The following is a 27,393-nucleotide window of genomic DNA, read 5'->3' as shown; positions in this document are numbered from 1 at the left end:
TATTGCTCCTTGTGTGTAATCTGAAATTTTAAATGACTGTGCTTACTCTGTTTCTCTTTAATATACTTACATTTATGTAACCAAACAATATCCATTGTTGCATTATAACAGTTTTTTTTTGTAATTGAGAGGAAAATTATAACATGAGGTAATGTGTCAGAAAGCAGAAAATGTAAAGCAGTTTACTAGGCAAAAATGTGATTCACGCTTGGTTAATTAATCTCCATGGCTAAAATGAAACAGTCATGTTTGGTAAAGCAGTTGCAATCATTTTCTGGCTGTGATGTTAAACTGTACCTAGCATATCACGATTTTCGATCGAAAGCTGTTGTGCATAGTATCAGAAATTTACTTAGTGGCCTGAAACAGGCCATTAAGTAAAGATATAGTGTCTCTTGTCAAAGCCTTTGTAACAAATTTACTCACCTTTACTTGGGTCAGAGTGTCCCAACTGGTGTGCCGTCATTGCTGATCAGATGTGCCATGGAAAAGTCATCACTGCCTGATGCTCAGATCCAGGTCCTCAGCTGGGGGATGCACACCCACATTGTATACCAGGATTTACATCAGTTTTCAGCTGACATAAGTCCTTGCATCCAAAGTTGGGTGCAGAAATCCCTGCTAGGTACGGTTCTATAAAAAAAAAAAATAATAATATTAAAACTTTATTTATAACCCGCTATATCTTTAAAAGTCTAAGCGGGGAACAAATCACATACAAAATATGAAAAAACAAGACAATAAAAATTATTTCTTTACACAACAAACTATATAAAAAAACATACTGCAGATTAAAATTTACATGGTATTAAAATAATTTATACATCAGAGGAAACAAAAGCCTTAAGAAATAAATTAGTTTTCAATGCTTTTGTAAACTGGACTATATTTTGTATTGAACAAAGTTCATTGGGGCAAAGCATTCCATAATTTCGGACCTTTGATGTAGAAAATAGATGATCTGCATTCTTCTAAATAAACCTGATGAAATGAAGGCACGTCAAGTAGCTGTTTCTGAGATGATGTCAGAGAGCGAGTAGGTTGATAACATCTTAGAGTGGCACTAAGAGTTGGTGAAATGTTAACATTCAATATTTTGAAAACTAGCAATGAAATTTTAAATTCAGTGTGAAATTTTACAGGAAGCCAATGCGGTGATTTCAAAATTGGAGTAACATGATCATAACGAGAACCTCCTTTAATCACTCGGGCTTGAACTACTTGTAATGCACTCATCCCAGGGCGCTCTTTATAGTATAGTGCTGAGTGCTGATTTTTCCCAGCACCTATTTTTCCGTGCTATTTACTGAATCTATTCCAAAGTGTGATGCTTTGATTTTATCCATTTTTCTTTGGGATGTCTTTTAGGCACTTCCTTCATTTTAATTCAGATCCTATGCACGCACGCTGTCATTAACATTCTCATTTCATTGTATTTATTAATTGAGCAGCACTGCCGTCATGGATTATGTATAAAGAAAGAAATGGAATTGCGCCCCGTAGATGGAGAGTGGAGCCAATGGGGACCCTACGGTGCATGTACAAGGACTTGTGGAGGTGGGATCAAAAGTACAAGCAGAGACTGTAATCAGCCTGAGTATGTTCCCGTTTCTTTTCTACATACTTTGTTGTAGTTTTTGTAGTGATATGTCTGGATATTTTGTGGCACTAGAAGAGCAAAATCCTGTTCTGAGTACTATATGTAAAATGGATTAATGCGGTCTAGGACTGAATCTCAAGATTGAAGTCAGGCTTCCTGTTGAGAATCAAATTTGAATAGTGTGTGATAGTCCTATGACTGAGATCATGCAGGTAGATGTTCAGCCTCAGTGGTTGACGTATCTAAACACTACTAAAATATCTAGATAGCACCCATATTCGGATAGTGGCCAGCGTAGACTATCTGAATTGAGTGGTGACAAGTGCCAGTATCAGGACAGCTGTCCATAGTTTGCTATTGAGACAGACATGGGGACGCCACTTTTTGCCCTGGGATTGGTAGTATGGAATGTTGCTACTATTTACTTGTGGCCTGGATTGGTCACTGTTGGAAACAGGATACTGGGCTAGATGGACCATTGGTCTGACCCAGTATGGCTATTCTTATGTAAGTGAACGAAGATGATGGAGTAAAATGAAACCAGTTTTCAACAGGTGTGATATTTGTTTCCCAACTGATATATCTGACTCAAAAATAATGCCCAAGTACCAAAATGAATCTGTTGAGTGTATGGGAATGCCAAATAGTGAAGAGATAAGGGACAATGAAGGATCAGAGCCATTGAACCAACAGGTAATAATTTTCTCCGGATTTAACACAAGTTTATGAGAGTTCAACCATGAAGCCAATTTTGATAAACATGTCTGTAAAGGCTGAAGGTTTTGAGATAGAGGCGAGGTGGGAAAGACCAGAAAGATGTCATCAGCATAGTAGTTTGCTTTTATATTAGAATCTTGAGCTAGTGTTGCTAATGAACTTACGAAAATGTTGAAGAGCAGTGGGGAAAGGATTGAGCCTTGCGGAACACTGCATGGCAGCTGGTGGGGAACCAGAGTTTCATAGGTGTCTTTAAACAAAAAAGCCTTTAGATTTTTCCTAAACCTCTGATAGGAAAGTTCCATTTGCACGTACATAAGTAATGCCATACTGGGAAAAGACCAAGGGTCCATCGAGCCCAGCATCCTGTCCACGACAGCGGCCAATCCAGGTCAAGGGGCACCTGGCAAGCTTCCCAAACGTACAAACATTCTATACATGTTATTCCTGGAATTGTGGATTTTTCCCAAGTCTATTTAGTAGCGGTTTATGGACTTGTCCTTTAGGAAACCGTCCAACCCCTTTTTAAACTCTGCTAAGCTAACCACCTTCACCACTTTCTCCGGCAACGAATTCCAGAGTTTAATTATACGTTGGGTGAAGAAACTTTTTCTACGATTTGTTTTAAATTTACTACACTGTAGTTTCATCGCATGCCCCCTAGTCCTAGTATTTTTGGAAAGCGTGAACAGACGCTTCACATCCACCTGTTCCACTCCACTCATTATTTTATATACCTCTATCATGTCTCCCCTCAGCCGTCTCTTCTCCAAGCTGAATAGCCCTAGCCTCCTTAGTCTTTCTTCATAGGGAAGTCGTCCCATCCCCGCTATCATTTTAGTCGCCCTTCGCTGCACCTTTTCCAATTCTACTATATCCTTCTTGAGATGCGGCGACCAGAATTGAACACAATACTCAAGGTGCGGTCGCACCATGGAGCGATACAACGGCATTATAACATCCTCACACCTGTTTTCCATACCTTTCCTAATAATATCCAACATTCTATTCGCTTTCCTAGCCGCAGCAGCACACTGAGCAGAAGGTTTCAGTGTGTTATCGACGACGACACCCAGATCCCTTTCTTGGTCCGTAACTCCTAACGTGGAACCTTGCATGACGTAGCTATAATTCGGGTTCTTTTTTCCCACATGCATCACCTTGCACTTGCTCACATTAAACGTCATCTGCCATTTAGCTGCCCAGTCTCCCAGGCTCGTAAGGTCCTCTTGTAATTTTTCACAATCCTGTCGTGATTTAACAACTTTGAATAACTTTGTGTCATCAGCAAATTTAATTACCTCGCTAGTTACTCCCATCTCTAAATCATTTATAAATATATTAAAAAGCAGCGGTCCTAGCACAGACCCCTGAGGAACCCCACTAACTACCCTTCTCCATTGTGAATACTGCCCATTTAACCCCACTCTCTGTTTCCTATCCTTCAACCAGTTTTTAATCCACAATAGGACATTTCCTCCTATTCCATGACCCTCCAATTTCCTCTGTAGCCTTTCATGAGGTACCTTGTCAAACGTCTTTTGGAAATCCAGATACACAATATCAACCGGTTCCCCTTTGTCCACATGTTTGTTTACTCCTTCAAAGAATTGAAGTAAATTGGTCAGACAAGATTTCCCACACAAAAGCCGTGCTGACTCGGTCTCAGTAATCCATGTCCTTGGATGTGCTCTGTAATTTTGTTTTTAATAATAGCCTCTACCATTTTCCCCGGCACTGACGTCAGACTCACTGGTCTATAATTTCCCGGATCTCCCCTGGAGCCTTTTTTAAAAATCGGTGTTACATTGGCCACCCTCCAATCTTCCGGTACCACGCTCGATTTTAAGTATAAGTTGCATATCACTAGCAGTAGCTCCGCAAGCTCATTTTTCAGTTCTATTAGTACTCTAGGATGAATACCATCTGGTCCAGGAGATTTGCTACTCTTCAGTTTGCTGAACTGCCCGATTACGTCCTCCAGGTTTATCGTGAAGTCAGTAAGTTTCTCCTACTCGTCCGCTTGAAATACCATTTCCGACACCGGTATCCCACCCAAATCTTCCTCGGTGAAGACCGAAGCAAAGAATTCATTCAGTCTCTCCGCTATGTCTTTGTCTTCCTTGATCGCACCATTTACCCCTCTGTCATCCAGCAGCCCAACCGATTCTTTTGCCGGCTTCCTGCTTTTAATATACCGAAAAATTGTTTTACTATGTTTTTTTTGCTTCTAATGCTATCTTTTTTTCATAATCCCTCTTGGCCTTCTTTATCTGCGCCTTGCATTTGCATTGACACTCCTTATGCTGCTTCTTGTTATTTTCACATGGTTCTTTCTTCCATTTTCTGAAGGCGTTTCTTTTAGCCCTAATAGCTTCCTTCACCTCACTTTTCAACCAGGCCGGCTGTCTTTTGGACTTCCGTCTTTCTTTTCTAATTCGCGGAATATGTATGGCCTGGGCCTTCAGGATGGTATTTTTGAACAGCGTCCATGCCTGTTGTACAGTTTTTACTCTCTCAGTTGCCCCCCTAAGTTTTTTTTTTACCGTTCTTCTCATTTTATCATAGTCTCCTTTTTTAAAGTTAAACGCTAACGTATTTGACTTTCTGTGTACAGTTACTTCAAGGTCGATATCAAAACTGATCATATTATGATCACTGTTATCAAGCGGCCCCAGTACCATAACGTCCCTCACCAGATCATGCGCTCTACTAAGGACCAAGTCTAGAATTTTTCCTTCTCTCGTCGGCTCCTGCACCAGCTGCGCCATAAAGCTGTCCTTGATTTCATCAAGGAATTGTACCTCTGTAGCATGTCCCGATGTTACATTTACCCAGTCTATATTTGGATAATTGAAGTCACCCATTATTATCACATTGCCCATTTTGTTCGCGTCTCTGATTTCTTTTATCATTTCTGCGTCTACCTGCTCGTCCTGGCGAGGCGGACAGTAGTACACTCCTATCACCGTTTTTTTCCCTTTTATACATGGAATTTCAACCCACAATGATTCAAAGGTGTGACTTGTGTCCTGCTGAATTTGTAATCTATCTGAGTCAAGGCTCTCATTAATATACAATGCTACCCCTCCACCAGTCCGGTCCACCCTATCACTACGATATACTTTGTACCCCGGTATGACAGTGTCCCACTGGTTATCCTCCTTCCACCAGGTAGGATTGTGGTAGGTTATTCCATAACACTGAAGATGGAATGATGGACGAAGCTCAGATGAATATGGTGAAAAGATGGTACTACCAAGAGGTTCTGTAGTCCTTCACTTCCCAGATCTGCTTCTTCTCCATTTGTCATATCTGGGATACCTCTATGTCATTTTCGTAGCACCTCTGTTCAGTCCCTGATTTTCTGACTCATGACTGAGGATGAAGAGATCCTGGCTCATGTATGTTTCTTAGCTATTCTACTTGATACATCTGAGGTAGAGGGGAGGAGCTTGTTTGCATACTACTCTTTCCTGTGCAATTGAGCTTCTGTCTCACCTAGCTGTCTGTGGGGCTTATGCAGAGAGCTACCACAAGCCAAAGTGCACGGTACTTGCATGTTGCTGGCCGCATATGCAGAAAGGGGTTGAGTTTGGAAGTTAGCTGGTGCAGTGCACATGGGCACACGCTGCAAAATGAATGGTAATGATGCCATTAGGTATTCCTTCACAATGCAGAGAAGGAAACAATGGCTTTTAATGCATTTACAACGTAAGAAATTTTCTGCTGGGTCTGGGGCAGCATAGAAAGGTTGGTCAAGAGAATTTAGATCCAGTTTTGGGAGATTAAATAACAGTTTTGCTTTTTTTTCAGTGATCAAACAAGTGCCTGCAACTTTGAATGACAGGAGGTATCAGCTCACATGCGCGTGTCCGAACAGAAACGAAAGTGCCAGCACACATCTGTCCCTGGTGTTCTGCACATAAATATCAGTCTCACAAAAATGTTATGTGCAATACATTTTTGCAGATGTGACTGACTTTTTTGTTTTGAACGGGCATACACACATTGAGCCACCCTTACAGCAGAAATGTTTTGTGCGTGTGTCTGGCAGGCTTTTCCCAATTACATTACAGCACAAGTTCTGTGCATTGGAGATTAGCGTCTCATTAGCTTGCTGCATCAGGCAGTTTTAATTCCATAGTAGATGCTGCACACATAGCCATCCTCTAGCTGTTCTATTATGTGGCTTTCTGCATTGATCTCTCTATGGGGTGTGTACCCTGTTACCCAAAAAATGAATGTAAAACATTGTTAAAGCTGGGAAATATTTTGTGAATGTAAAACAAATAAGAGGTGTGTGTAATGTAAAGAAAGAAGTAATATTTCACTGATAAGTTTCTAAAATTTAAACAGGCCTAAAAATGGAGGAAAATACTGTGTGGGTCGCAGGATGAAATTCCGATCATGTAATACTGAGCCGTGTCCAAAGGGCAGGAAAGATTTTAGAGATGAGCAGTGCTCTAATTTTGATGGCAAACATTTTAACTTCAATGGCCTCCCACCTAATGTCCACTGGCTTCCAAAGTATAGTGGCGGTAAGTATTCAAGTGTTTATATTTTGAATAAATTGCACACAAAAAGGTATTTCTTAAATGCTTTCCACTGCAATAAAACCTGAATGTTCTGCTCTCTTTGCAGTTCTTATGAAGGATCGCTGTAAATTATTTTGCCGGGTTGCTGGAACAACCTCCTATTACCAGCTGAAGGATAGAGTTACTGATGGAACTCCCTGTGGACCTGAAACCAACGACCTCTGTGTTCAAGGCTTATGCAGGGTATTTAACCTTGAATTTGAAAGTGATTCCAACCTCTTTGAAATTAACAAATTCAAATGAATTAACACAACCCGTTTGACAGTGGAAGTCCATAGAATGAGTAATTATTGAACGTCTTGCTTGGTGGCATGCCCATTCTTCACCCATGTGTACATTCCCTGACAGTTGCATGCTAACTCCCAGATTCTATATATGGCACCTGGATTTGGGGTCACACTCGCGAGATGTGCGTGCAAGTTAATTGGCTAATGAGCCAATTAATGTCAAACATTATTGAAGCTAGGAGTGGCCTAGTGGTTAGGGTGGTGGACTTTGGTCCTGAGGAACTGAGTTCAATTCCCACTTCAGGCACAGGCAGCTCCTTGTGACTCTGGGCAAGTCATTTAACCCTCCATTGCCCCATGTAAGCCACATTGAGCCTGCCATGAGTGGGAAAGCGTGGGGTACAAATGTAACAAAAAAAAATTGCACCCATTAAGATTTATACACTCATCTGGCTGTGCACTATTCTATAAGACCGCGGAATCTTAGCCGGTAATTGGGAAACAAAATGGGAGGTGGGTCAGACTTCTACGGTTTATGCCCTGATTGTGACTGAATAGATAGGGATGGGCTGGAGTGTAAACTTTAAGGGTCTTCGACGTTAGCTTCAGAACTTAGTACAAGAACGTGCTGGGTAGACTTCTGCAGTCTGTGCCCTGAGAAAGGCAAGGACAAATCAAACTCTGGTATACATATAAAGTATCACATACCATGTAAATGAGTTTATCTTGTCGGGCAGACTGGATGGACTGTACAGGACTTTATCTGCCATCATTTACTATGTTACTGTGTTACATGATGCCTAACTCTAGTGTGTATCTCAAAAGGGGGCGTAGCCGTGGGCATGTCAGGGGCATTCTGAAAAGTTGCGCACATAGGGGCCCTTTTACTAAGCTGCGTAAGCATCTACGCGCGCCCAATGCACACCAATTTGGAGTTACTGCCCGGCTACCGCCTAGTTCGTGCGGGAATTTCATTTTTGGTGCGCGTCTGATAAATAATTTTTATTTTCTAGTGCGCGTTCGCTAAATGCGCCAAGTGACATTTGAAGCGCGTAGGTTATTACCGCCTGGTTAATATGTGAGATTTCACCACTAGGTCAATGGCTGGCGGTAAGGTCTCAGACCCAAAATGGACGTGTGTCAATTTTTATTTCGCTGCAAGTCCATTTTCGGCAAAAATTTTAAAAAGGCATTTTTTGCAGACGCGCTGAAACACACACCTACACTACCACAGGCCATTTTTCAGCGCACCTTAGTAAAAGGAACCCATAGTTACAAAATACTGCTTCAGTGCACCTGACTTGGGTGCCAGCATTTACTCAGAAGTAATGAGGACATATATAGAGAAGAATATCCTATATAATAATTCTCACCTCCAACGTTCTAATGTGCCTGGTACCGTGGCTCCCTCGGAGGTGGTCTGCTAGGCAGTTTAGAATGCACTGACGTCAGTGATGTCACTGACAGCTGATTCCAAGGCAAGGGGAGGAGTAGGGAAACACGCGGAGAATGTTTCCCTACTCCTCCCCCTGCCTGGGAAACAGCTGTCAGTGCCCCCCCTTGGTGCAACACCCAAGCCCCTGCCCTGCAAAACCGCGTGGCTCCCTCGGAGGTGGTCTGCTAGGCAGTTTAGAATGCACTGACGTCAGTGATGTCATTGATAGCTGATTCCAAGGCAAGGGGAGGAGTAAGGAAACACGCGGAGAATGTTTCCCTACTCCTCCCCCTGCCTACCAATCAGCTGTCAGTGCCCCCCCCCCTTCGGCGCAACACCCAAGCCCCTCCGCCCCGGCGCAGCACCCAAGCCCCTACACCCCCCTCGACGCATCACCCAAGACCTTCCCCCGGCGCATCACCAAAGCCCCTACCCCCTCCCCCTCTTGGGCACATCAACTCCCTCGCCACCCGCAGCCGCCAATACTAACGCTGTCCGGCCGCTACTGCTTCTCCTGTGGAGCAGCAGCGGCCGGTACAAAAAGAAAAAAGCCAAAAAAAGATCTTTAACCTGAAACGCGGCTCCGTAGACAGCCATCTGGCATTGGCTGTCGTCACTGCAGCTGCACCTCCTCTCCCCTCCACATCACTGCCCCTGCAGGAAGACCCCAGAGGAGCACAGCGACGTCAGAGGGGAGAGGAGGAGCAGCTGCAGAGATGACAGCCAATGCCAGATGGCTGTCTACGGAGCAGCGGCCGGACAGCATTAGTATTGGCGGCTGCGGGTGGCGAGGGGGTTGATGTGCCCGAGGGGGGGTAGGGGCTTGGGTGATGCGCTGGGAGGGGTAGAGGTTTGGGTAATGCGCCGAGGGGGGAGGGGAGGGTCGCTGGACATGGGTGGCTACAGGGGGAGAGGAGGGTTGCTGGACATGGGTGGCTGCAGGGGGGGCAGGGGGAGAGGAGAGTTGCTGGACATGGGTGGCTGCAGGGGGAGCAGGGGAGAGAGGAGGGCCGCTGCACATGCGTGGCTGCAGGGGCAGAGGAGGGTTGGTGGGGAGAGGGATCTGAGACCAGATAGGTGGCTGCAGGGGGGGCAGGGGAAACAGGAAGGACACTGCAGGGGGGGGGGGATTACCTTGCTAGCGCCCGTTTCATTGCCTACCGAAACGGGCTTTTTATACTAGTTCAACAAATAACTCATAAAGGATCTGTATGTAAACCAAGCAAGTATCCAACAGATTTATCCTGGTAGCTAAGTGCTAGCTGTATTTAAATATTCTTATTGGCTGTGAGAAAGTGTATTTTAGCCATTTATTAGGGTATTTACACTGTCACATTGCTAAGTTTGTATTTAATTGCACATTTGAGCATTTTCTCTTATATTAGGCAATAAAATGGGTGTCTCAGCATTTAGCACCAGCTGATTTTTAGCGCAAGCTAAAATCGCTAGCGTACCTTAGTAAAAGACCCCCTAAATAGAACTCGACCCTTTTAACACAGTAATTTATCTAGAGCGCCTGTGTGGGTCTCTGAGATCCTCTTCCTCCTACCAGGATAAATGTGTTGGATATTTGCTTGGTTTACATAGAGATCCTATATGAGTTATCATGTGCCTGCATTTACACCAGATTTCAGCAGGCATAATCTTAGGTATGGGCATCGGCGCTAACCCCTGGTTTCTATATATGGCGCCTGAAAATCCGCTTGGAACAATGCACATAACTTAATTGGTTAACTAGCTAATGAGTGTTGCTAATTGGATGTTAACAAGCAATTATCAGCACTAATTGGCATTAATTGAGATTTACGCATACAACTCGCTAAGAGGCCTTTTTACGAAGTGGCGGTAAGCGGGCTAACACTCGCTAAAAGGGAAGTACCGCCGGGCTACCGCAGCAGCCCGGTGGTAGTTCCCTCCCCCAGTGCGCAAATGTTCCAATTTTTATAGCGCCGGTGTGTACCCGGCGGTAATTGGGCAGTGCCGCTTGCTGCCTGGTTAGCGTGGGAGCCCTTACCCCCACCTCAAAGGGTGGCAGTAAGTGCTCCCCCCGAAATGGCTGCGTGCCGCACGGCCGTTTATTGAAAAAAATAAAGACCTGCTTTTTACCCGTTGGATTAAAAGGGAGCCTTGATGCGCCTCAAAAGCACGCACCAACGCCAGCGCAGGCTCCCTTTTGCTGCAGCTTCGTAAAAGGACCTCTAAGTGTATTCTATAACGTGGTGCACCTAAGCTCTAAGTTGCACAGTTGAAAAGGGGGCTTGGCCATGGGCAAGACATAGGCGTTTCTAATATCTATGCACATTATTATAGAATACCCCCACTCTGTGCTTAATAAAGCATCGGGATTTATGCCAGGTAAAATATGGCCTAAATGGACATGACCAAATTTGGTTGTGTGGCGAGCCACTCGGCGTTTTCTATATACCATACGGAAATGTAATTATGTTCTATAAAATTTAAGCCTACTTTCGAGAAAACGCCTAGGCGTAATTTTTTTTCTGCGCAGATTGTTCAGGTGACATATATAGAATCTGGCCGTGTGATTCTATAAAGGGCTCACACCCTTTACAGAATCAGGCTTAACGTCAATTCTTTCTGGTGCTGAATTTATAGAATTCCCCCCCATATGATTTATGTACACTGTTTATAGAATAGACTTAGCACTTATTTACGCAACTGCCAATAATTTGCGCAAGTGCTACTATTCTACCAACTAGGAACACCTAATTATAGGTGCCAGCTTATACAATTGCCTTTCATGTGCTTCTTCATAGCCTACTGAATGGGTTACTTCAGTCTTATCGTATAACTCCTATTGAGAAAAAAAAAAGGTAATTTCTGCTTGTTAAGGTCAGCCTTTCTCATAATGGTTGCAATTTTTCTTTGAATGTAATTAAAAATTATAGTGACTTGTTTTGGGAAAGTATTGAAGCATAAACAAAGCCTAACATAATTTGCAATCAAAACTTTATGTGTTGTTAGATAAAGGGAGACAGCTTGACTGAAAGGGATTGATATTGGAACCAAGGACATAACACTTGGCACGAGGAATGAACCAAATAAAATACAAGCAAAATAAGTTAACAAACACAATCTGCTTAAGAAAGGAAATGAATTTGGTTATGTCTATGAGGACAGTCTTTTGGAAATGCCATGGAATAACATTAATGGAATTAGAGACATTTGTATGCTTATTGCGTATAACTTATTTCCTCTAGTGCAATCTCATAATGATTGTAACAGGAAAAACACAATAAAGCTTAATGCAGTCATCCAAGTATGATCAGGTTAGTGGTTCTCCATATATTGTCATAGGTAGTAGAATAGGGTATGCCACAGGGGCTATAGCCCTACCAAATTTTTGCTTTACACAGCATTAGCAGCCAGGTAGATGAGGAGGGCAGTGACAGAGCTTGTGTTTTTTTTTTTTTGGCCTTTCCAAGCAAAAAAAAAAAAAAAGTTGTACTGCCCCTGTATTTGGTGTCCCTTTAAAAGTTAATAGTGGTTAATGGACAGTCTTTTAGTACATGGGACATAAACCACTATTGGAGCAATGCTAGAAGCTGGCGTCTACAGGTAGGTACCACTTATGTGTCAAAGGCGCCATTAATTGACAATTAGATGCCTGTATGCACTAGGCACTATTCTATAAGGCAGTGATGGTGAACCTATGGCACGCGTGCCAGAGAGGGCACGCAGAACCCTCTCTGCTGGCACACGTGCCGTCGCCTCAGCCAGTTCCTGCCCCCCCCCCCCTCTGAAATTTAAAACTCATACCTGCACGGGGTTAAGGTGGCGTCGGCAGCGACAGCAGCAGTGAAAAGCGTGCTGGGCTGGCTCGGCGCGCCTTCCCCTTCTGTCTCTCAAGCTCTGGTCCCGCCCTTATTTCCTGTTTCCACAAAGGAGGGACCAGAGCTTGAGAGACAGAAGGGAAGGCTGAAGGCGTGCCGAGCCAGCACGCTTTTCACTGCTGCTGTCGCTGCTGACGCTGCCTTAACCCCGTGCAGGTATGAGTTTTAAATTTTGGAGGGGGGGGGGGGGCAGGTTGATGCTGGGTGGGTGGGTGGGTGGGAGGGATGCTTGGTGCCTGGTGGTGGGTGGGATGCCTGATGCCTGGTGCTGGGTGGGAGGGAGGGAAAGTTGCCTGGCGTTTGATGCTGGGTGGGTGGGTGGGAGGGATGCTTGGTGCCTGGTGCTGGGTGGGATGCCTGGTGCTGGGTGGGAGGGAGGGAAGGTAAAATTATGTATCATACCTGATAATTTTCTTTCCATTAATCATAGCTGATCAATCCATAGACTGGTGGGTTGTGTCCATCTACCAGCAGGTGGAGAAAGAGAGCAATCCTTTTGCCTCCCTATATGTGGTCATGTGCTGCCAGAAACTCCTCAGTATGTCGATATCCAAGCTCCATCCGCAGGACTCAGCACTTAGAGAATTACACCCACAAAGGGACACTCTGCCCAGCTCACCACCGCCGAAACGGGGGAGGGGAATTAACCCAGCTCATCCCACACAAGTGGGGGAGGGGAATCCGTCCAGCTCATCCCCGCGGAGCGGGGGAGGGACACCACCCCGCCGATGCGGGGGGATCTAGCTTATCCTGCAACCCCAACCACGGGAGGAGCTGACTGACCCTAACACCGCCGAAGCGGGAGGGGTACAAAGTTGCCCTACAGCCGCACGAAGCGGGAGGGAGCGCCGGCAGAATTTATGTCTCAATCCAGCCCCGTAAAACGGAGGGGAGAGGAATGCAGCAGCTCACTGTAACACAAACTCGTCTCAACTCTTGAAGAATCCAATTGAAAAAACTTGAACACGAAGTCCTCCTGAACAGGAACTGAAGACTAAACTTGAATCTGAAATGCAACCAGAATATAAACAGTACAGATATCTGGGAGGGGCTATGGATTGATCAGCTATGATTAATGGAAAGAAAATTATCAGGTATGATACATAATTTTACCTTCCATATCATCATGCTGATCAATCCATAGACTGGTGGGATGTACCGAAGCAGTACTCACCCAGGGCGGGACATTGAAATCCCTGACCGCAACACTGAAGCTCCAAACCGGGCCTCCGCCCGAGCCGCCACAGTCAAGCGGTAATGCCTGGAGAAGGTATGGGCCGATGCCCAAGTTGCCGCCTTGCAAATCTCTTCCAAGGAGACGGACCCGGCCTCTGCCATCGAGGCCGCCTGAGCTCTAGTGGAGTGAGCCTTCAGCTGAATAGGCGGCACCTTCCCCGCGGCCACATAAGCCGCTGCAATGGCTTCCTTGACCCATCTTGCCACTGTAGGCTTAGCCGCCTGCAGACCCTTACGAGGACCTGCAAACAGGACAAACAGATGATCCGATTTCCGGAAATCATTGGTCACTTCCAAGTATCTGATGATGACTCGTCTCACATCCAGATATTTGAGAGCAGAGTATTCCTCTGGGTAGTCCTCCCTACGAAAGGAAGGGAGACAGAGCTGCTGATTCACATGGAAGCGAGAAACAATCTTGGGCAGGAAGGAAGGCACTGTGCGAATAGTCACTCCTGCCTCAGTGAACTGCAGAAAAGACTCTCGACATGAGAGTGCCTGGAGCTCGGAAACTCTTCTGGCTGAAGTGATAGCCACCAAAAAGACTGCTTTCAACGTCAGGTCTTTCAGAGATGCCCTCGACAAGGGTTCAAAAGGCGGCTTCTGCAAGGCTCTTAGCACCAGGTTGAGATTCCACGCAGGCACCACTGAGCACAGAGGAGGGCGCAGGTGATTAACTCCCTTGAGAAAACGTACCACATCTGGCTGCGAAGCCAGGGAAGCACCCTTCAGGCGGCCCCTGAAGCAAGTCAGAGCCGCTACCTGGACTTTAAGGGAACTGAGCGACAGGCCTTTCTCCAGATCTTCTTGCAGGAACGCCATCACTGAAGAAATCGGAGCAGTGAAGGGAGAAAGTGAGCCTGCTTCACACCACGCTGCAAAGGTACGCCAAACCCTGGCGTAAGCAGTAGAAGTAGAGCGCTTCCTCGCTCTCAGCATAGTGGTGATGACCTTGTCTGAGAAGCCCTTCTTCCTCAGATGCTGCCGCTCAATAGCCAGGCCGTAAGACCAAAGGGGGAGGGATCCTCCATCACCACGGGACCCTGATGCAACAGGCCCTGCTCCACTGGCAGCCGCAGAGGGTCGTCCACTGAGAGCCTGATCAAGTCCGCATACCAGGGACGTCTGGGCCAGTCCGGACCCACCAGGATTATCCGGCCCGGATGCTTTGCCACCCGGTCTAGTACCCTGCCCAACATGGGCCAGGGCGGGAACACATAGAGAAGCTCTTGTGTCGGCCACTGTTGGAGAAGAGCATCTACTCCCAGAGATCGAGGGTCCCGTCCTCTGCTGAAAAAGCGCGGCACTTGGCAATTGGCCGATGACGCCATCAGAACTAGGCTCGGCTGGCCCCAGCGCTTCGTGATGTCCAAGAACGCCTGAGCCGATAACTGCCACTCTCCGGGATCCAAGGTATGGCGACTGAGACAGTCCGCCTTGACATTCATGACTCCGGCAATGTGGGCCGCTGACAGCTGTTCCAGGCTCGCTTCCGCCCACTGGCATAGATTCATGGCTTCCTTGGCTCGAGGGGCGCTCTTGGTACCTCCCTGGCGGTTGACATAGGCCACAGCCGTGGCATTGTCCGACAGGACCCGTATTGGCTTGAACGCCAGTACCGGGAGGAACTCCAAAAGCGCCAACCGAATGGCTCTGAGTTCCAGGAGGTTGATAGACCACTTTGCCTCTGCAGGAGACCAGAGCCCCTGCGCTGTCTTTCCCATGCAGTGGGCTCCCCAGCCCGTCAAAGAGGCGTCCGTCGTGACGACAATCCACTCCGGGGTCACAAGAGGCATCCCTGCAGACAACTTGTCTGTCTTCATCCACCAGCTCAGCGCCTTGCGCACTGCTGGGTCCAAGGGAAGGCGCACAGTATAATCCTCTGACACCGGAGTCCAGCGCTGCAGCAGAGAGTGTTGTAGTGGTCTCATATGAGCCCTGGCCCAGGGCACTACTTCCATCGTGGCCGTCATAGAGCCCAACAGCTGCACATAGTCCCAAGCCCGAAGCGGAGAGGCTACTAGGAACTGGTCCACCTGAGCCTGAAGTTTGACAATCCGATTGTCCGGCAGGAACACTCTGCCCACTTGGGTGTCGAATTGAACTCCCAGATACTCCAGGGACTGAGTCGGGCGCAGCTGGCTTTTCTCCCAGTTGATGATCCACCCCAGGGAGCTCAAAAGAGCAATCACCCGGTCCACAGCTTTGCCGCACTCTGCATAAGAGGGGGCTCGGATCAACCAGTCGTCCAGATAAGGATGGACTTGTACTCCTTCCTTTCGCAGGAAGGCTGCGATGACCACCATTACTTTGGAGAAGGTCCGCGGAGCAGTAGCCAACCCGAACGGGAGGGCTCTGAACTGGAAGTGTCGGCCCAGGACTGCAAAACGCAGAAAGCGTTGATGAGGAGGCCAGATGGGAATATGCAAGTACGCTTCCTTGATGTCCAAGGATGCCAGGAACACCCCTGCCTTCACTGCCGCTATAACAGAGCGGAGAGTCTCCATGCGAAAGTGCCGAACTTTCAAGGCCCGATTGACCCCTTTGAGGTCGAGGATAGGCCGTACAGAACCTCCTTTCTTTGGTACCACAAAGTAAATGGAGTAACGTCCCTTGCCAAGCTGATTTTCTGGCACCGGAACGACCGCGCCCAGGCGGATCAGATTGTCCAAGGTCTGCTGCACTGCCACAGCTTTGACCGGAGACTTGCAGGGAGAGACTACAAACCCGTCTCTTAAGGGTAGGCAGAACTCTAGCTTGTAGCCGTCTCTGATGACTTCCAGCACCCAAGCGTCTGAAGTTACCCTGGTCCACTCGCCCAGAAACGAGGACAGGCGTCCTCCAATCTGCACTGGGCCATGGACCAGGACCCCGTCATTGGGTACGAGACCCTGGGGGAGGACCGGAGGGCGCACCTCCGGGACGGCGGTCTCTGCGAAAGGAATGCTGCTTGGGGGAGAAGTTCCTCTTGAAGGAAGAGGGGGCAGAGGAGCCCGACTTGCCCGGGCGGTACCGACGGGCTTCTTGAAACCGTCCTCTGGAGTTACCGGGGCGAGCACTAGCCCGAGCCCTGACCTCTGGTAACCTCTTGCCCTTAGACGTGCCGAGATCGGTCACAATTTTGTCCAGCTCGACCCCAAAGAGCAGCTTGCCTTTAAAAGGCAACTTAGCCAGGCAGGACTTAGAGGCGTGGTCTGCAGACCAATGTTTCAGCCAAAGCCACCGCCGCGCAGAGACTGTCTGAGCCATACCTTTAGCCAAGGCTCTCAAGACATCATACAGAAAGTCTGCCAAATAAGCCAAGCCCGATTCCAGGGCCGGCCAATCAGCCCTCAAGGAAGGATCCGAGGGGGAAGCCCGCTGCACAATCGTCAGGCACGCCCTGGCCACGTTGGAGTCGCAAACTGAGGCCTGCAAACTTAAGGCAGCCGCCTCAAAGGACGACCTTAAGGCTGCCTCCAATCTTCTGTCTTGGGCGTCCTTTAGGGCCGTGCCACCTTCCACCGGCAACGCCGTTTTCTTAGTCACCGCAGTGATTAAAGAATCCATGGTAGGCCAAAGAAAGGCCTCCCGTTCACTTTCAGGCAAAGGATAGAGGCGGGACATAGCCCTAGCCACTTTAAGGCTCGCTTCCGGGACATCCCATTGAGCCGAAATTAAGGTGTGCATGGCATCATGCACGTGGAAGGTTCTAGGCGGGCGCTTCGTCCCCAGCATAATGGCGGAGCCAACAGGGGATGAGGGAGAGACGTCCTCTGGAGAGGAAATCTTCAAAATGCTCATGGCCTGCACTAACAGGTTGGGCAAATCCTCTGAGCGAAAGATCCGTGCTGCAGAGGGGTCATCTGCTCCATCCGAGCGGGAATCCGTCTCCTCCAAGGAATCCCCAAAGGACCGTTGGGAGAACTCAGATACGCTGCCCTCATCTACATCAGAGGAAACAGAGTCCTCTAAGGCCTGGGAATCCACCCGAGGGCGTTTACCTCCGGGGGCCTCAACCCCTTTATCGGACAAGGGAGAAGGGGCAGCGTTTTGCATAAGAAAGGCCTGATGCAGCAGCAAAATAAACTTGGGGGAGAAACCCCCCAGACTGTGCACTTCAGCAGCCTGGGCCATAGCCCTAGACGCACCCTCAACCGGCGCTCGCAAGAGTGGGGGAGAAACATGCTGCGCATCCAAGATGGCGTCCGGCGCGACACTCCGTGAAGGAGCCGCGCGGGAAGAACGGCGCTTAACTTTAGCCGCTTTTTTGCCGTCGCCCAAATCAAGGGCGGCCATGGCATTAACGTCTCCCAGCTCAAGGGCGGCCCAAGAAGAAGCCGTCCGAGCAGAGTGGCCGGCCAAGATGGCAGAGGCGAGCAGCGGAGGATGGGTGTTTATGGCGGGAAAAACCGCCGCACCGGAGGAAGACCCGGGACACTGACCGGCCTCCGAAGTGACACCCAACAAGGGCGAATCAGACTTTAAGACCCCCGCATCCCCGCTAACAGCGCACACGCGGTCCGGGGAGCGATTCTTCGCGCCCTCGCCCTCCAACGCCATAGGCCACGTGGAGATCGATCGGGGAACCCCCTGCCCGCTATAAAAAGGTAAAAATTACCTGCTTCTCGCTCCGAGCTGTAACGACCTGGTGTCCCAGTGAGTAGCTGCAATAAACGTTTAAATAAACGCCCTTAAGGACGTCCAAAAATTTATTTTATTTTTTTTTTTTAACGGAGCCAGCGGGAGGGGGGAGAAAAGGAGGGACCTGGCGCCACCAGGTTTGCACTTGCTCAAGAAGAGCCCTCAACCCCAGGTACTCAACAAAACCTAAAAATTAGGCTTGGAGACCTAGCCAGAGCTGCTGCTGTGTGTGACCACCACCTGCTGAGATAGAGAACATACTGGGGAGTTTCCGGCAGCACATGACCACATATAGGGAGGCAAAAGGATTGCTCTCTATCTCCACCTGCTGGTAGATGGACACAACCCACCAGTCTATGGATTGATCAGCATGATGATATGGAAAGGTGCCTGGTGTTTGATGCTGGGTGGGTGGGTGGGAGGGATGCTTGGTGCCTGGTGCTGGGTGGGATGCCTGATGCCTGGTGTTGGGTGGGTGGGTGGGAGGGATGCTTGGTGCCTGGTGCTGGGTGGGATGCCTGATGCCTGGTGCTGGGTGGGTGGGTGGGTGGGTGGGAGGGAGGGATGCCTGCCTGCCTGCCTGGTGCTTGATGCTGGGTGGGAGGGATGCTTGGTGCCTGGTGCTGGGTGGGATGCCTGGTGCTGGGTGGAAGGGAGGTGTGCCTGGTGCTTGATGCTGGGTGGGAGGGAAGGATGCTTGGTGCCTGGTGCTGGGTGGGATGCCTGATGCCTGGTGCTGGGTGGGAGGGAGGTGTGCCTGGTGCTTGATGCTGGGTGGGAGGGAGGGAGGGAGGAGTGCTTGGTGCCTGGTGCTGGGTTTGCTTGGTGCCTGGTGCTGGGTGGGATGTCTGGTGCTGGGAGGGAGGGGGAGAGGAGGGTGGCTGGAGGGGAGGGCAGGGGAGAGAGGAGGGTGGCTGGACATGGGTGGATGGAGGGGAGGGCAGGGAGGAGAAAAACTGCACATGGATGGAGAAAATAGGCAAAAGCTGGATCCACATTATACCTCCTCCAGTCAATTCCACAGAGGAGGACCCAGCTTTTACTTATGGATGGAGGGCAAGAAATGAAGAAGAAAGGAGGAAAGTAAAGAAATAAATGGAAAGGAAGCCCTGGAAACGGAGTTAAGAGAACAGATAGAGAGCAGCAGAATCAGAGACTCGGACCAATATGGATAGAAAAACAAAATCACCAGACAACAAAGGTAGAAAAAATCATTTTATTTTCATTTTAGTGTTTGGAATATGTCCAATTTGAGAATTTACATCTGCTGTCTTATTTTGCACTGGGTATACTGGAGCTGTAACAGCTTACAGAAATAATTTATAATGAAAAAAAATCATGTTTATATGCGCCATGACTGGTGTAAGGGGTGTGGCTATCATAGGAGTAAAGTCATATGTGGTAGCCCCGCCCATAATGAGTACTGACACCTGCAATAAATAATTAGATTTTGGGTTGCTGTTTGGGCACTCAGTCTCTGAAAGGTTCACCATCACTGCTATAAGGTAACACCTAAATGCCATAGGGCCTGATATTCAGTGCTATTTAACTGGCCAGAAACGGCTCCTGGCTGGTTAAATAGCACTTAGCTGGCTAACTGCTAATATTCAGCAGGAGATAGCTGATTATCTCCACTGAATATTAGCGCTTATCCCCCGATTCTATAAAGGTCACTGAAAATTGCACACACAAATTTAGGTGCGGTCCCAATTTGCCTGCACAGTTTAATAAGATAACGAGCCAATTGGTGACAATAATTAGATTTACTAATTAGATTTAATTGGGTGTTATGCGTGTAAAGTTAGGCACGGGATTATGCACCTGCATTTTATACATGGCCCTCAAAAGGGAGCGTGGAAAGGGATCAGTCATGGGCATTTTGGGGTGGGATTGGAGCGTGGCTTTGAATTACATGTGTAATTATAGAAGAAAGGTGCTCTGTGCATAAATTTAAGTGCAGGCGTTTACACCACATTTTTGTTGATTCACATGGTGGTGCCTAAATTTACACATAACCATAACACTGAAGCATTATTCTATAAACTGCACTGGACTTTAGATGTGGTTTATAGAATAAGGGGAAGGGAAATGGGACTTGATATGCTGCCTTTCTGAGGTTTTTGCAACTACATTCAAAGTGGTCTACATATATTCAGGTACTTATTTTGTACCAGGGGCAATGGAGGGTTATGTGATTTGCTTAAAGTCACAAGGAGCTGCAGTGGGAATTGAACTCTTTAAGCAGGTTTTTTTTTGGCACAGATTTTTTAGTCTTCATTTACTGAATCTAGTCCTTAGTGGATAACTACTAACCAGCTATGTTGTGTGAGCCAGGAAATGGGACCACCAACTCAGAGAAGGTATGAAAACTAGACCATACAGGAAGACAATTTGGGTATGAGGTTAGTCCCATGGCCCACTCACACAGGGAAGGCTACGTAGGAGGTGGCGGGGCTAACCTTTCCAGAATATATTCTTACAATTCCCTGAGTGTTGGGAGCGAGAGACAACTACCCAGCCAAGGAACAAACATCGACATTGGCATATGATTTGCATATGCAGATGAACTGAGGACTTTGCTTGCCAACAGGACCAGAAAAGAGGAGAATTAGACCCTATTGGACCCGAGAGGGGCAAGGGTGGGAATATTGGTGTACCACCAGACTGCACAGAGCCTAGACGTGAGTGTATTATTGAGGGTCTTTGACTCACCATAATCGAAGGAGGCGACTTGGTGAGTGTATTGTTGAGGGTCTTGACTCCCCATAGTCAAAGGAGTGGACTTGGATCAATACCAGACATCAGGGGAGCCCAGTAGATTGGAGACTAATCTCTTTTTTTCCCAGAGTTGAGAGACCTTTTGGCTAGATTGCTGAGGATTATTGTGGATTAATCTATTGTTGGGTTATCATGGATGGACCTATTGCTGGATTGCTGAGCAATTACAGAGGACGGATGTGTTGCTGGACTATTGTGTAATATTGAAGATCATCTTCCTACCGGATTACCCCCATCAGATCAGGATCGACTAAGGCCCGGAAGACACTGTTTAAGCATGAATATTCAGCGCTAACTGGCTAGGTTTAGTGTTAAGACAGTGTAACATGGGGTTAGGGAAAGAAGAAAAAAACAAAGTGGTAAAATGGGGATTTACTTGTGCTGGTGAACATTCCGCCAGTCAGCAATGTAGCTTGGAATGTTGAGAAGGACTTGGAATGGGAAGCTAAGGAGGAGTTTCCTAGGAAACGAGGGTTTGTGGCAGTTGTGTTGAGCCTGCTGCTTTGTAGGAGAAGGATGATGTGTGAGTGAGCTCTGAGTGAGTTGGACAGCCAGAGAGAGAGGAAGTGCTGGGATGTGGCAGAGTGTTTTTGATTGCCAAGGTGAGAGTAGCTGGTGTGCTGTGTGTGAGCAGGTAAAGGGTGATTTTGATGAAAGAGAGGGGAAAGAAAGATTTTAAAGGAATTTTGATGATTGAAGGTACTAAAGCAGCTGTAAGATGAGGGTGTTTGTTTGTAGAGGAGAGCGTCTGACAGTGAAAGCGTGAGGAGGTGCTGCTGTGAGTGGGAAAGTCAGAGGGGAAATTTGTGGAAAAGAAAAGTGTTAGAGAGAGTTTGGGTGGTAATAAGAGTGTTGTGGTGAAAGTGGGAGTGAAAGTGTGATTGGGGTAGAGTGTGAAATTCATTTTCTCTTATTTGAAGAATTTTGAGAAATTTTTGGATGAATTGCAATGAGACAAGAGCTGTAGTGATTGAATGAAAGCTAATTGATAGCAGGGTGAATGGGATAGGTGGAAACAAGGAAGAAAAATAGGAAGAGTTTGGATGATTTAGGTATCTGTTTGAGATGTAAAGGGGATATGCATGGAATGTTGAGTGTGATACATAGTGGCTGTCAGTCACTCTTGCACAGCATAGGGAAGTAAAAAAAAACAAATTAGCTAGGCTTGGAAGTGTTAGGGATTGTTATAGTTAATTTTATTTTGTTAGATTGTAACTGGCCACAGTATTTGTTAATATGCCCCACCAGTGAAAAGGATATTCCAGAAAGTAGGAAAGACAGGGTTTTGCCCACTTTGAGTTGCTTAAGTGTGAGGTTTAGGTGGAACCTGCGACCAGATGGGACCGGCTGGTGATCAGAAGACGACAAGGGCCCCGACGCAAGAAGGACTTCTGTGAACTGCGGCAATACCTGGCAGCTAAGTGAATTGGGTTAAATAGTGCGAGAAAAAAAATACAAACTTACCTGAAAAGTCTCCCGGGAGTGAAAACTCTAGACGAACCTGTAAGAGAAAAACACAAAGTATCAAATTCCTAATAGAAATAGTCACACCCACATAAAAATGGGAAAGAGAGGATAGAGAGGGAAAAAAAAGAAACATTAAGCACTTGAACTCCTGTGGTCATAAGAAGTGATATATTGAAAAGTTAGGGATAATGGTATATATGTACTTATCTGAACTTCCTTCATGGTGTTGATATTGGAAAAGAATTCTGAAACAGAAAGAGTGACAAAGAGTTAAAAGGATATTTTTAATGACATGTTTGTAAAAAATGTATGTATTTTGAATGGTATAGATTAAGCTACAAACGTTATTTGACAACCCTTAGATTTAAAAAATATATTTATTTAGACAAATAAATTCAAACCTTATTAATTTCATCAGTAAGTTTGGTTATTTCCCTAACCAGGATAAATCCAATTTTAGGTTTTTTTTCCCCTTTCATTTCACGGTAGTGAAAGGCGAGGTTAGTGACCTGTAAGTCCCTCAAGTTTCAGCGGGGTGAGTTTAGATGTCGGTCATGACTACAAACAACAGATATCCTGAGCACACCCATCTTCGCTGAAATTCAGGGGGTCCATTACAATAGGCCACATAAATAGCAGGTGTATCTTTGACTGCTAAGCACTTAACTAGTCAATGCTGAATATCAGCTTAACTGGTTAAGTTGCCACAGACAAATCTGAAATGGGATATTCAATAACTGGTTACTGAATGTGGCGTAGCATTGAATAACTACGCTGCCTGCCACCAGCTGTATATCGGGGGGGAGGGGGTAGTGCCTAACTGTAAGAGGGGGAAGCCTAGACATGGGCGGAGCATGGGTGGGCCATGGGCTTGTCTCCTAGCTATATGCATAGTTTATAGAATACTATAAATTATACTAGTTGTCACGTAACACCTGAGCACTGCCCCTAGCACCCACCTGGATTTAACCCTGTAGCCACCTGGAGGGTCCTACCAGCATTGGCCAGGCCTGCCTGTATCTGCGCATGTTTGCCGATACTGGCATACCCTCATACTGGCATACTCTCGACCCGCCTGCTGGGTCCTGCTTGCCTCTGGACAAGTTCTCCCACTCGCAATTTATTTCCCCTGTGGTTTCTAGGGACACAGGGAGCCACAATCCTGGGGCCCCACAGTTCCTAGAAAAATACTCACAGACCGAGAACACAAACTGCCAGGATTCTTAGTCAGTCCAGGACAACACAGCCAGCAAACAGGAGCAGGTAAAATAACAAAGATTTAATGTTAAATCTAACTGAACACTTTTTACTACCTAAGTAGTACCTGGGGAGGTTAGGAAAAGAAACTGCTCACAGGAATTGAACAGGATTTCAGTGCAGAAGGCTATTACTCCCTCCACACTCCCAACTGAGAGACTGGGGAGCAGGGTTGCCAGGTGGAAAATTTTTTTCCCACCCAAACCAGCCTAAATCCAGCCCAAAACCTGCCCAAACTCAAACCCCGCCCCTGACACCCCCACCCCCGCATCATCACCCCGCCCCCCACCGTCATCAACCCCGCCCCCGCCGTCATCGGCCCCGCCTCCCCTGTCATCAGCCCCGCCTCCCACGTCATCGGCCCCGCCCAAAACATCACTAACCCCGCCCAAAACGTCACTAACCCCGCCCCCCGCGGCCAAAAAAAAAACGCCCCAAAAACAGCCCAAAAGACCAAAAAGCAGCCCAAAAAACCGCAACCCGCCGCGGGCAAAAATTTCCCGCGGCGGGTCGCGGACAACCGCCCAATTGGGCGGTTAAACCTGGCACACACTGCTGGGGAGTTCTAGCACATTCTTCAGGGCCAATCAGAGCACAGAGCATTAGCATGAAGGATGTTTGACCAATAGCACTGCAGATTACTTTTCTATTGTGGGGAATGTATCTAAAAAGAAAGCAGACCTCTGTTACAGCTATATTGCAGAGGACAAACACCACCTGCTGGCCAACCAAGGGAAATATCTTGAAGGGAAAAAAAAAGTGTCATATGGCAACATTACAAATCACAAAGCATGAAAGTCCCCAGTGGAGGACCAGATTTTAACTGTTTCCGTCTCCTCACAGAAATTAAAAAGGTGATGATAATTGTGCAAATGCATTGTTTCATTTATAGAGTCTTTTTTTTTTTTAACTGGTTCCCTTATTGTGGTTCAGACACAAATGAGAATGTGCTGGAAAAATTCTTGGAACTATTTTCCTGTATAGGTGCATGGTGTCTCATGGAAGATATTGATTATAGGCCTGATATCCAAAGACAAAAGTATCTGGATGACTTCAGAAGTTATCTGGATATTTGCACTGACTGGGACTGTCCATAGATATTCAGAATAGCGCCACTGAATATCCACATAGGCTGCCTTGGTACTATTAATATTGCCAGGGCTAGTCTGGGGGCAGAATTTGGGCAGGCTTAGGAGTTGCTCCATTAGTACTGATATCCAGTCTGCTTACTGGATTACTATCTGGATAAAGTTGGATTAGCAAAAAACCTGTCCTAACTTTATGTCAAACTTCATTGGCTTCCAACTGTTTGACAAGTTAAATTTAAAATACTAGTATTGGAATTCAAAGCCCTACAAAATGATGTGCTGGTTGTTATCGCAAAGTGTTTAAAAATATATTGTCCAACTAGAAATCTAAGATCTCAAGGAAAGTCCGTATTAGATGTTCCCTCATTCCACCAGGTTCGACTAGAGGAGGATCGATCCCAAATGTTTTACATAGCTGATCCAACGATAAGGAAAAATCTTCCTTTAGAGTTGCAACAAATTACTTCACTTATGCTACTTAGAAAATAATTGAAAACTTATTTGTTTTAAGAGGCCTAATTTCCAACAGAAAACTAGACTATGCTGTTGGGCCAAACCAGTTGTCTTTATTATTTTATTTGGCAGTTGCGATGATTTGAATTTTTTCTTTCTTTTTGTTTTTTATTCCGTGGTTTAGACTGATTTATTCTGGTATGTTATGTTATGTCATCGTTATGTTTTAAATTACTGTGGGTATTTTTTATGACCCGCTTAGATTGTAGGGATAATATGGGATATAAATTTGATAAGTAAATAAATAAAATAGTGGTCTCAATATTTTCTCTATCCAGAGAGCAGTACTGGCCACTGCTGAATCTGAAAATTCAATGCTAGTCAGTGTCTGGATACTAGTGCTGATTGTCTGGATTTATTTCAGTTGTGGCATTTGAAAATATCAGCTGGCATGTGGATTGTACACTCTTTTAAATGACATCAACTTGCCCTCTGATTTTCTAATGGAAAGACTTATAACAGGCATTTTCCTGCTCCAAGTAACATGCAGGAGCCAGACTGTTACTTCTTTAACCCCACAAAAATGTCCCTCCCATCATGAAAGAGCTACCTCATGGATGTAAAACATGTATGAGCAAGATATTGGGATCCTATTGTGATGTAGAAAATAGCCAAAGAATAAATAGCAAGAAGCAGCTGAGAAATAATAGCCATGCACCCAAAATAACTTATGATGGAGAAACAGAGAGCAGCTGCCAGGCATCAGTCTGGTGAGACTTACTACTATCACTACCATTTAACTCTTGTTTCTCTTGTGTGTGAAAATGCTGTTTCTGAGGAAGAAAAGTTGTAATAAGGACAAAACTGTTGCTTTTTGTCATGCTTAGGCTTAGATGGTTCAAGGTAATATAAGAACAATTTTCTCTTTCAGAGCATTTTCCTACTGTCATGTCCTCTTAAATTCGCAGTACTCCTTTGAAAGACTTCAGTTAATCTATACGTTTTCTGGCATTGCTGATTGTAGCCATACAAAGGGAGACAGAGCCTGTTTTTTAAAAATCAATTAAAAAATAGATCTACACTTTTCCAGGTCCTCTGTTATCATTTCTGGATATAAAACCACTCATTGATAATTAATATAGGATAGCATATATATAGCAGTTTTAGTGGGTGCAGTGCACTTCAGGCAGGCGGACCCAGGTCCATCCCCCCCCCCCCCCCCCACACCTGTTACACTTGTGGTGGTAAATATGAGCCCTCCAAAACCTACCAGAAACCCACTGTACCCACATGTAGGTGCTCTCCTTCACCTGTAAGGGCTATGGTAGTGGTGTACAGTTGTGGGTAGTGGGTTTGGGGTTTTTTTTTGGGGGGGGGGGGGGCTCAGCACACACGTTAAGGGAACTATGTACCTGGGAACTTTTTCTGAAGTCCACTGCAGTGCCCCTAGGGTGCCTGGTTGGTGTCCTGGCATGTCAGGGGGACCAGTGCACTATGAATGCTGGCTCCTCTCACGACCAAAGGGCTTGCATTTGGTCGTTTTTGAGATGGGCGTCCTTATGTCTGAAAATCAGAAACGACCAAGTCTAAGGACGACCATCTCTAGGGACGACCTAAATGTCAAGATTTGGGCTTCCCCAACCGTATTATCGAAACGAAAGATAGACACCCATCTTGTTTCGATAATACGGGTTTCCCCGACCCTTCGCGGGGACGTCCTTCGAGGATGTCCTCAGGAAAACTTGGGCGCCCCTTTCGATTATGCCCCTCTTGGTGTTCCCCGAGGACTGGGTTGAGATGTCCTACCTTAGAGTGCTGCAAGTAAAATGGGATACTGACCTCTTGGAGTGAAGGAGTAGCCTAGTGGTTAGTGCAGTGTACTTTGATCCTGGGGAACTGTGTTCAATTCCCCCTGCATCTCCTTGTGACTCTGGGCAAGTCACTTAACCCTCCATTGCCCAAGGTACAAATAGGTGCCTGTATATACTATATAAACCACTTTGAATGTAATTGCAAAGACCACAAAAAGGTGGTATATCATTTCCCTTTACCCCAACTAATTT

At 46.6% G+C, this 27,393-nt stretch overlaps 1 protein-coding gene across 1 annotated transcript in view; it reads left to right on the top strand.

The window, feature by feature from the left end:
• ADAMTS20 (ADAM metallopeptidase with thrombospondin type 1 motif 20) overlaps positions 1–27,393 on the top strand; it is a 294,657-nt gene that overhangs the window by 114,237 nt on the left and 153,027 nt on the right. The window contains exons 12-14 of the mRNA XM_030215611.1: positions 1,452–1,597; positions 6,677–6,858; positions 6,962–7,098. Coding sequence (XP_030071471.1) covers positions 1,452–1,597; positions 6,677–6,858; positions 6,962–7,098 — 465 coding nt within the window. The remainder of the gene's footprint in view (positions 1–1,451; positions 1,598–6,676; positions 6,859–6,961; positions 7,099–27,393) is intronic.

Source organism: Microcaecilia unicolor, chromosome 10, assembly GCF_901765095.1.
Source record: "Microcaecilia unicolor chromosome 10, aMicUni1.1, whole genome shotgun sequence".
Classification (NCBI taxonomy): domain Eukaryota; kingdom Metazoa; phylum Chordata; class Amphibia; order Gymnophiona; family Siphonopidae; genus Microcaecilia; species Microcaecilia unicolor.
The sequence above is the reverse complement of the archived record's forward strand: the minus strand, read 5'-3'. Positions and strand labels throughout refer to the sequence as shown.